The 10922-nt window shown below is 36.0% G+C and overlaps 1 protein-coding gene across 1 annotated transcript; it reads left to right on the forward strand.

Moving 5' to 3' along the window:
- Positions 1 to 1517: 1517 nt before the first annotated feature.
- On the forward strand, positions 1518 to 3459 carry LOC117316260. The gene is given in 4 exon segments (XM_033870799.1): positions 1518 to 1557; positions 1871 to 2078; positions 2389 to 2699; positions 2702 to 3459. Coding segments are annotated over 4 exon segments (762 nt in total). The 3' UTR covers positions 2905 to 3459.
- Positions 3460 to 10922: the final 7463 nt, after the last annotated feature.

Below are 10922 nucleotides of genomic sequence, written 5' to 3' on the forward strand. Positions count from 1 at the left end.
CTACATGTTTGGACATGAAACTAAGCTTGTTATTGAATCGGAAAAGTGCGCCTAAATAGCAAAACTGGTCAACTATAAAAATATGTTTTCCATTAAATGTCCAGATTTCATAATCTTTAACCTTACCGCCGTTTCGAAAAACAACAATTTTAGTTTTCTCTATATTAACTGTCAGTTTCCATTTATCTGAGTAGGTATTTAAACTGTTCAATGAGACTTTGTAGACCCTCAATTGTTTCAGAAAATAACACTAAATCATCTGCATACAATAACAGAAAAAGACTCAGTTCTCCAAAATCATAACCAGTACATCCGTTTTCAATAAAACTATTTTCAAAATTATTTATGAACAAAGAAAAAAGCAAGAGTGGCAATAGTTCCCCTTGTTACAATCCAACATTGTTAGAGAAAAAGGTTGAACATTTACCATTTGCTAAAACACAAGCTTTAACTGAAGTATAAAGAGATTTAACCGTTGCTAAAAATTTACCCCTAATACCTACTTTGGACAGTTTATACCACAAACTTACTCTGTCTACATAATCGAAAGCTTTGCGAAAATCGACAAAGCAACAATAAAGACGTTGTTTTTTTTTTATTAGATAAGGTTTTCGAAACTATGTTATGTAACGCGAAAATTGCGTCAATAGTACTTACACCTGGCCTGAATCCAAATTGAGTGTCTGTTAATATATCGTGTCTGTATCTAACATCTAACAGTCTCTTTGACAGTGGATCTAAATAATTTGCATAAGCAACTGATAAGGCTAATTCCACGGTAGTTATTAGGATCTGTACAATTTCCTTTCTTATGGACCGGTACAACAACCTCGGTAGACCAGTAATTGATTCCCCTGTGCTACATGCTGTTAACAGTTTGTAGATAATGTTCAATTTCTCAAAGTATATCATAAATATAATCACGTAGGTGCCTTTATGAAATGGAATGTTAATGTTTAGGAAACACAAGTATATGATACATGAGTATATAATTGTCATTATCCTGGATTTATTACTCCAAGTGGATAAGATGTGAAGCTGCATCAGCATATGCAGTCACATCCATCGTGCTGTTTCATAGTCTCATCTTGAGAGTCTGGAGTCTCCATTCCAGTTGACGATATTTCCTCTTCTTTGCGCATGGTTACCATTCTCCAAGAAATCAACCCTAATCTGGGCATTTGCCATTGCAATCTATAATCTATTTTCAGGAACGTCAAGTACAATAAGTGTTCAGAGAAAAATAACTAATGGAATTGGTAAAATGTTTGGACCAAGGTGTATACTGTTTATTCTAATTTTGAGGGAATAATAATTGATTGTTTTTTTATTGGTTATATACACATATTCTTATAAACAGTTATACATATCATTGAAGTTTATGCCATTAACTCTTAGTGATTATAACAAAATGCCCTTTTATTTTTTGTTGAAACAATAATTCAATTAGTAAGAATTAGTTGCTTATTATAGCATAGTAATCATATCTAAAAACTGAAAACAGATTATAGATTGCAATGGCAAATGCCCAGATTAGGGTCGATTTCTTGGAGAATGGTAGAGGGGATGGATTCAAATATTCAGTGAAGACAAGGCGCAACGATAGATGCTATTGGAGATGTGTAGATCGACAGTGTTCAGCCACAGTAGCAACTCTGAACAACATCCCTATCACATTTTGAACTGTCCATAACCGTTCTGGAGATACCATTGGTCTGGCTGCATATGCTTTTCTGAACAACGTAAAGAAGCGATGTCGCGAGGAGACTGTTCCAATCCCATCATTGTTTGATGAAGAACATGGCAAACTCTGCAACAGAGAATGTGATGATGATATCGAGGAAATGATTGAAAAGATCCCAACCTGTAGTGGACTGTAAATCTGCATTGTACAGAAATCGAGCCAAGATCATCCCCAAGCTTCCAAGAAGACAAGGAGATATAGACCTTCAAGGAGCCTGGACAGAGACAGCACCAGGGGAGCAGTTTCTTCTGTGTGATGATACCAATCAAGGCGAGAGGATGATTATATTTGCTACAGAGGACAACCTGAGACGATTGATCGCATCACCGACAACGTTTGGAGATGGAACTTTCTATTCTTGTCCGGGATTGTTTTGTCAACTGTATTCTATCCATAGATATGTGGAAAACAACGTTTTACCTTTAGTGTTTGCTCTGCTGCCAAACAAACATTCGTTCGATTGTTTACCCTTCTAAAGGATGAGATGACGCAACGGAACTTGATATTTAACCCTGAGTATATGCTTCTAGACTTTTAAGTGACTGCAAAGAACACTGTGAGAGCTGTATTTCCAGTAGTGAACATTAGATGATGTTTTTTTTTTGTTTTTTTTTTGTTTTTGTTTTTTACTTTACTTTACTCAGTGCATATGGAGGAAAGTGCAGGCTTGTTGTCTTGCCATCGGATGACAACCTCAAGCAATTGGTACGTCGTACAGCCGTCCTGCCTTTGGTCCCACTTGAGAAAGTTGAGGATGTGTGGCTTGAGGCTCTCGAGGACAATGAGGATGTGGGCCAAGATGTGACCAACTTCACAGACTATGTAACTGAGACATGGGTAGAAGGTGATAGGCAACACTGGAATCATTATGATTACGATGGACCACGGACCACAAACAACGTAGAGGGCTGGCACAGCAAGCTGAACAAGTTATGTCAGCGTCCGCATCCGAACATACCATGGTGAATCTGTTGCAGGGCATTCAAGGTACCAATGATGCAAATATCATACAGTATCAAGCTGGAGGCAAACCATGCGCAAAGAGGAAATATCGCCAACTAGAATCGAGACTCCAGACTCTAAAGATGAGACTACGAAACAACACGATGGATGTGACTACATATGCTGATGCAGCTTCACATCTTATCCACTTGGAGTAATAAATCCAGGATAATGACAATTATATACCCACGTATCATATGCTTGTGTTTCCTGAACATTAACATTCAATTTCATAAAGGGACCTAAGTGATTATGATATCATTTGAGAAATTGAACTTGTGTATTCTAAACATTATATAATTTAACATTCATTTTCATAAAGTGACTTGAACTTGCAAGGACAACGATTACCGTTTACTCGTGTTAAAGGAAGTGACAATTATATAGACTAGTGTTTCTCTGTAATAATAAGACTACGTGAATAGGTTCGTTTGTGAAGACTGCAAATATGGGAACCACCGATATATCATATTCAGTGATTACACAGTGACTTTGGTGATATTGTGAACTTTATCCCCGATTTCTAGGATTATACATATTTGTGCTTTATTATTAAATCAGTTTCATGATCATACATGATATGTTTTACTTGAACTACATGTATTAAAATGTCATTTAAAGTGTTTTGTTTTTAATCCTTTTCTCTTAAGTACATTATATATCCCTGTTATATATCACAATGAAACAGGTAACGTTGACTTAAACTTATTGATAATGTGTCCCTTCAATGTAAAGGTTAAAATTGAACAAATGTATTTTCTGTTATATTTATAAAACATTATAATTATGATAAAGTGTGAAATTTATAACTATGAAAGATATAGAAAACTTAATTATTTTCACTAATTTATGAAAATTGAGTTATTCTATTTTAATATTTTTATGATTTTATAAAAGTATTTGTGAGATATATTCAGTATACATTACATGTTAACAATATATCATCCTTAATATAAATTCATCTTTTGGTATACAGTACAAATATTATACAGAGAGAGTAAAATATTGGTTTATTTATTATATAAATAGTGTTCATTTGTAATGTATGTATGAATGTATGTGGTTCTTATTATATTGTATTTTGAAGATAATAGTGCATATTAGTTATCCATTGTACAAGTATCATATCATCAGTAAAAAGTACATATATGTGTGTAATATATATTCATTGTTTTTAACTTTTTAAAGTGTAGAATATGTTTGAAATATATATTCACATATATATGATTATGTCAATGAAATTTAATGTCTAATTTCACATCTCAAGGTATAACATTAAATTGACATTTTTGTAGTTATAATACCTATCTACCTGTATCTACCTGTATTTACCTGGATTTTGCAATAAATGAATGAGAGAGAGATAATGACCTTCTGTGTTTACTTAATAATTAGACCCCTGTGTAAGCAAATCCTGTTTCTCCCAAAAAATGTTTACCTGGATTTTCAGTTTTGGGAGAAACAGGATTAAACCTTTAGAGCCATCAGTTAGCACTGTCGATAACGTGGTATGGAATAGTCTTTTCATTATTGATTTTTTTTACTACCAATCCATAGCATTTTTCGAAAACATGGATTTGATAACGTTGGACCATTCCCTAATATAAACAGCACAGAGTATTTCCTCTCTTTCCCTCTCCACGTGTCTCATGGTCCTGTACGTGTCACTCTTGGATGTAGCTCCACCCACATATCAACCGCTGATACATATAAATAGCTACACTATACAATCGAACTACACTGACACAGTGACGCCAAGGTAAGGTTGAAGACTGTTCTAAAGTAGCATTAAACGATGGGATGGTCTATATTTTCTGTAAGTATATTGTTTGACAGATTTGATATTGTATATATCTTAAATTCAACTTTCAAGTATTTATATATTTGTGGTAAGGTATCTTAACTTCAACTTTCAAGTATCTATATATTTGTGATAAGGTATTATGGATATTGTGAATGTACAATGTATAGCAATACGCTTTTAAGTTTAATCATTAAGATTGTTCAAAGGTTGCATTGATAGCAACAATTAGGAGCAATATTGATTAGGAATAATTGATTTTCCAAATGTGGTTATTCTACATCTTTTTATGTTATGATAATATCTATTTATTAGGTTATAGTTGCTTATGCTTATTAGATGGAGTAAGATAATTATTTCGTTTTAACAGATTAAACTTGCTATGTTTCGGAAGACCGTTTATTTATTTATTTATCTATGGACTTGTATATCTTCATTTTCAATTGATATCGGTTAATTAGAAGAAAACGAAGGAACAGGATCTTCTGCAAAGATAGAGATATTGTAACGATATATAATTGAATTTTTAAACGGTTACTGAACCGTAAACAAAGGTATAAAGTGGAACTAAATATCAGATAGTGAGTCTTCGGAAAATTGGGCCACTCAAGGAAATTTGTCGGCGGACATTTTTTTTATGAAAATCATGTCAACATGTTTAAAGTTATTGTGAGCATACCGTTCACGAGGATGAACTAGATGATGGACCAGTTAACGAAGATAATCACAGGCTGATGGACATGATGACGAGGATTATTACAAGATGATGAACAAGATGATAATGCTTATGATTACAAGATGATGACGCTTATGATTACAAGATGATGAATAAGTTTATGAAGACAATCACAAGCTAGTTGACAAAATAGGGACAATGATGATAAAAAAATGATGATAAAGATGACAATAAAGATTATCACAAGATGATAAACAAGCTAATGATAAAGGATGAGTTGGACAAGACCGAAAAAAAAAGATGGTAAATGGTATCGATCATGCAAGGCAGATTTGTCAAAATGTCAATTGATTTCAATGCAATAATTAATATATTGCAGATTATAGAGTGATAATTTCAATTGATATGTTGATGTACTACTAATAACCATGTATCTTTTCAGCGTTGCTACCTGTTGATTCCCGTGTTGGCGGTAACTGCTGTGATGGTGATAGCGACAGCTTTCTATCACAGTATTGCCAGGAGAGAAATCCCTATAGACGGGCAGATTCAGAATCGAGGACTGGTTCACGAATCATTTGCATTTGAAACGGTTTTAACGGAATATATCTTATCGATAAAAAACAGCGAACAAACATCCTATCTTGTGTATGATTGTTCTAGAGAATGGAAGGGGGATTGTGGAGGCTGGTCTGATAGACTGGTGGGAATTATGACCACATTTGTCATATCTATACTTACAAAGCGACATTTTCGAATCAACTATAACAAACCTTGTGTCCTCCATGACCATTTGATACCAGCTAACTTCGACTGGCGATACAATTCGTCTATCCTTTCAAATAGAATGCATTCCTACCACAACCTACAAAATAACAACCATAAAAGGATTTTAAATCATTTGGTTGGAAGTAAGAACATCAGTGCTTACTTTAAGGACGATATCAGTTTTCTACGAATGAACTGGGACTTCACCTACAACATCAGAAAAAGACCAAATATTGCATCAGATATTCCGTGGATTACGAAATATCACCAAGCAGATATTTACAAGTTTTTATTTAAGTTTCTGTTTGAATTATCGCCTTTCTTTGCTCGCGTTTTGAACAGCCAGCGCAATACACAACGGAAACGAAACAAGATGGCTTGTGCCCATATACGCCTTGGACGGAACCCGAACATGCCACGAGATGCGATAGGGCCTGTCCAGTCCATGGACATTTTATGGGAATATTTCGACTCATTAAACAAAGATGAATATGACCTATTTGTCGCTTCTGACACAGACAGTGTAAAATCTGTGGCTAAGGCCCGTTACCCCTGGCAACGTCATCGACACCCCTGGAAACATAACACACATTGACCAGCCCCATAGTAATGACCCGGATGAAGGTTTTCAGAAACAGTTGTTAGATTTTCATACATTGGTCAATTGCGATATACTCATAATTCCTGAAAGTGGGTTTAGTATATTAGCCGCATTTGTCCGGAATATAGACTCTGGATTGTATTGCTGGAAAGGGAGGGAACTTTTGCCGTGTTCGCGGTACACAATACCGGATATATTCCCTGGTGGAAAATACAATCCTTCTAAACCGATATGAATATAGTTCTACAATTGTATATTCATAGTCTAACAAACATTTTGCGAACTTATTGTAAACTTGCACTTTGAGAATGTGACTTAACTCTGATATGACCTAGATTTGTATGAAGTGTGTCGCCGTGACCTAGATTTGTATGAAGGGTGTCGCTGTGACCAAGATTTGTATGACGTTTGTTGCCGTGACCTAGATTTGTATGACGTTTGTCGCCGTGACCTAGATTTGTATGTTTGTCACCTTGACCTAGATTTGTATGACGTTTGTCGCCGTGACCTAGATTTGTATGACGTGTGTAGCCGTGACCTATATTTGTATGACGGGTGTCGTCGTGACCTAGATTTGTAAGGCGGGTGTCGCCGTGACCTATATTTGTATGACGGGTGTCGCCGTGACCTAGATTTGTATGACGGGTGTCATTGTGACCTGGATTTGTATGACGGGTGTCGCCGTGAAATAGATTTGAATGACGGGTGTCATTGTGACCTAGATTTGTATGGCGGGTGTCGCCGTGACCTAGATTTGTATGACGTTTGTCGCCGTGACCTATATTTGTATGACGGGTGTCGTCGTGACCTAGATTTTTAAGGCGGGTGTCGCCGTGACCTATATTTGTATGACGGGTGTCATTGTGACCTAGATTTGTATGACGGGTGTCATTATGACCTAGATTTGTATTACGGGTGTCGCCGTGAAATAGATTTGTATGACGGGTGTCATTGTGACCTAGATTTGTATGGCGGGTGTCGCCGTGACCTATATTTGTATGACGGGTGTCACCGTGACCTACATTTGTATGGCGGGTGTCGTCGATGAAGCAGAAGACGTTTACTCCTCCGGAACACCTTGCTTTATTTATTTACATTTTTTGTGTGTTTGCCCTCTTTTAGTCGATTTTGAGTCAGAATTTTGATTTCGTTTTAATGTTGGTATCTCTGTTGTTTATTTTATCAGTATAATATGAACTGATTGGTAGGTAGTTTTCTACACAATTTCCATCAAGCGTTTACGTGCATGCCTATCCAATTTTTCACTTGTTTAAATATTTAGAGAAAGCTATGCTGACCAGTACCAATATTTCCTATATAGATAAGGAGAAGATGTTCTTTCTAACTTCTATACTTCAATTCTCCATAACATCGTGTTTGATTCTCAAGAGTACGCCGACAGAACACTGTCTATAGTCTTTGAGACGATACCTCGCAATAAGCGGAGTAATTTGTAACATCCTGTCGCACTCTGCGGCAGTGATTAAACAACAACGTATTTCACGCTCGTGCGGGTGTTCTGTGACGTTGTGTTATTTCAGCCGATCAAATTTGTCGGACATATTGTCCACCAAGTTGCGCGAGAATGCAGTATGATGTTTTATCAAAGCTTGGTATTTGTGACGCTGTGGTGAATATAATGTAATAAGATTTTATTTGTATTTGTAAATTTAATTGTAATGACATTGTTAATGAACAAATAAAACTTGATTAAACTAAGAATACAAAAGACAATGTATCAAAATACTATAGCTGATTATATAGTATTTTCAGGGGTGTACATTTTCGCAATTTTCATTCAACTGAAAATTGTTATGCAAATGAAATCAAAGCGTTCTCTCTCTCTCTCTCTCTCTTCTCTAATCCCTCTGACTCTCTCTCACTCTTCTTCGCACATCTCTCTGCTCGTCTCTCTCTTCTCTCTCTCTCTCTTTCTCTCTCTTCTCTCTCTTCTCTCTCTCTCTCTCTCTCTCTCTCTCTCTCTCTCTCTCTCTCTCTCTCTCTCTCTCTCTCTCTCTCTCTCTCATTTTCACTTCACCAAGCTTGTCGATGTTGGTACTTTGTGTGTGACACTTTGTCCAATAATTACATATTAAATATAAATTGTCTGTAAATGTGAGCACCAGCTGCACTGTGTGATAACATTAAACAACCGGTATCATGATATACGACTTAACATTTTCGATTGTCGTATTTATACAACGTTCAATCGATTATTGATTAGAGTATATATATCTAAGGCATAAAGGAATTGTAAGTTCAAATGGGCAAATAATGTGATATGCAGATGTGTTGACCTGAAATGTCCAGCAAGTAAATGTCTACATTTATTTGTCAGAAGCCGTTCACGCCGTGTAATTACGAACACATGTCCAACTCGGGATGTCTATATTTTATTTTCGAGAGATTCGCAAGTCATATATTTCGAGTTATAGCAAAAACGCCAGAGAAGATACATTTGTAGTTCCCATATAGTACGGGGTTTCTCTGACCGTCAAGGGGCCGCGATAGCTCAGTCGGTTTGAGCATCGGTAAGGTGGAGAGCCGAGGTGCGTGGTTCGACGCTCCCTACCTGTGTTGGTCTGTGCTCTCGTGGATGTGTCATGGAGAATTATTATTTTAATTCAAAAAGTTGTTTTTCCTTTATTTATTGTCTTTTATAAACTTTTATAATAGCATTGCTCCATTTTGGGCAGATTCTCTGCTTTTGTAATTCTGGAACAATGTTTACCTTCCATTGTGTATATCAAATGTGTCATCGAACTGCATGTCTTAAATCTTCTGTAGTGACTATAACTTAAATTTGGCATTACTTGGCGGTACTTTTGCTTAAAAAAATATGAAAATATCTATTTAATTACTGGACCTGGTCCCAGTTTCAATGACGTTCATGATCTTAAGAAAATTATGTATTTTGTTTTTTCCATAGGAAAGCATTATTGGGGTTAGAAAAAAATCAAAAGTTTTCCAATGGGAAATTTTAAATGGAAAACTTTCCTTAAGTAAGGATACGTTGATGAATCTGGGGCACGAGATATACCTGGATATATGTCTCAGATAAGACCAACTAAAAGGTAAATGAAGATGTCCAACTGTCCACAGCAAATTCTAATTTCATACTTACATCCAATCGAATGATAGGTGATTGCAGCCATGTCGCATTGGCGCCCAGCCAAGCGAAAAGCGAGAGTTCTTGTGCGCCGTGCGAAGAGTGTCACAGTGCGCCAAGTGAAGAGCGAAAGTTCTTGTGCGCCGTGCGAAGAGTGTCACAGTGCGCCAAGCGAAGAGCGAGAGTTATTGTGCGCCGTGCGAAGTGTCACAGTGCGCCAAGCGAAGAGCGACAGCGACAAGATGAACTCGCCAATGCGACAAAATTACGCGACAGTACTATTGCGACATAAAACATCTGTCGCCCAATCTAACTTGTTACAAAACACATCTCCTGTTGACTTCCATTGTTCTATGAACGACCGATGTGACTATGGTGGCCTTGCACATATAAATCTTTCATATCAAATAATATCAAACCTACAAAATCTGTGTTGATTTAGATGATAAGATTTATTTTCTAACAGACTTTTGACATATCCGAGGGAACAAGACTGTTCCCCTCTCTTGTTTTTTTTTCTCACAAAAAATATCATACTGTAGGGTTGCCTTTGATTAAATAACAAACATAAAATCCGATATACCCTAAAGAATTTGAAATTTAAGACTCTATAAAAAAAAGTTTTGAAATTAAGGACACAGACAGACTCTTCAACATCAGGCACTTAAATTACAACGATCGTTATTACAACTAAGCTGTATGATAAACGTGAGGCTTTTATAGTTTCCCTATTGTTAATTTATTTTCCATTTCTAGAAAGTAACATACACGATTATTGTCACTGATGCATGGCGTTTTTGAGCATGTTTTTCTGCAGAAAGTCTAAACGCATTCCAATACTTATTATTTGAACACGACATGTTTAAATTTAGATTCTTCGTGTCTTGTCACGTTCATTGATATTGCTCTGTTCCGATTCTTTTTTTTAATCTGGCAATAATTCAATCCAAGAATGACTGCTAAATTTGTATTACATGTATATGCGAATCTATATAATCCTGCCCAGTGGCCGGTTAGTGCACCTTCTCCTTGTACATATTCCGCCCGTGAGAATTTAAGGGCACGAATTACGTGTATCTATTCATTTGACACAAAAATGAATATACTTAAACAAAAACTAATTGAATAAAAAAAATACATCGTTATCAAGATTCGAACCCTTTAATAAAATGTAAATCCCCTCTCGGACTGTATTAATGACCCAAAAAACTTCCGAATAAT

Source organism: Pecten maximus, chromosome 18 (genome assembly GCF_902652985.1).
Source record: "Pecten maximus chromosome 18, xPecMax1.1, whole genome shotgun sequence".
In the NCBI taxonomy this organism is placed as follows: Eukaryota; Metazoa; Mollusca; class Bivalvia; order Pectinida; family Pectinidae; genus Pecten; species Pecten maximus.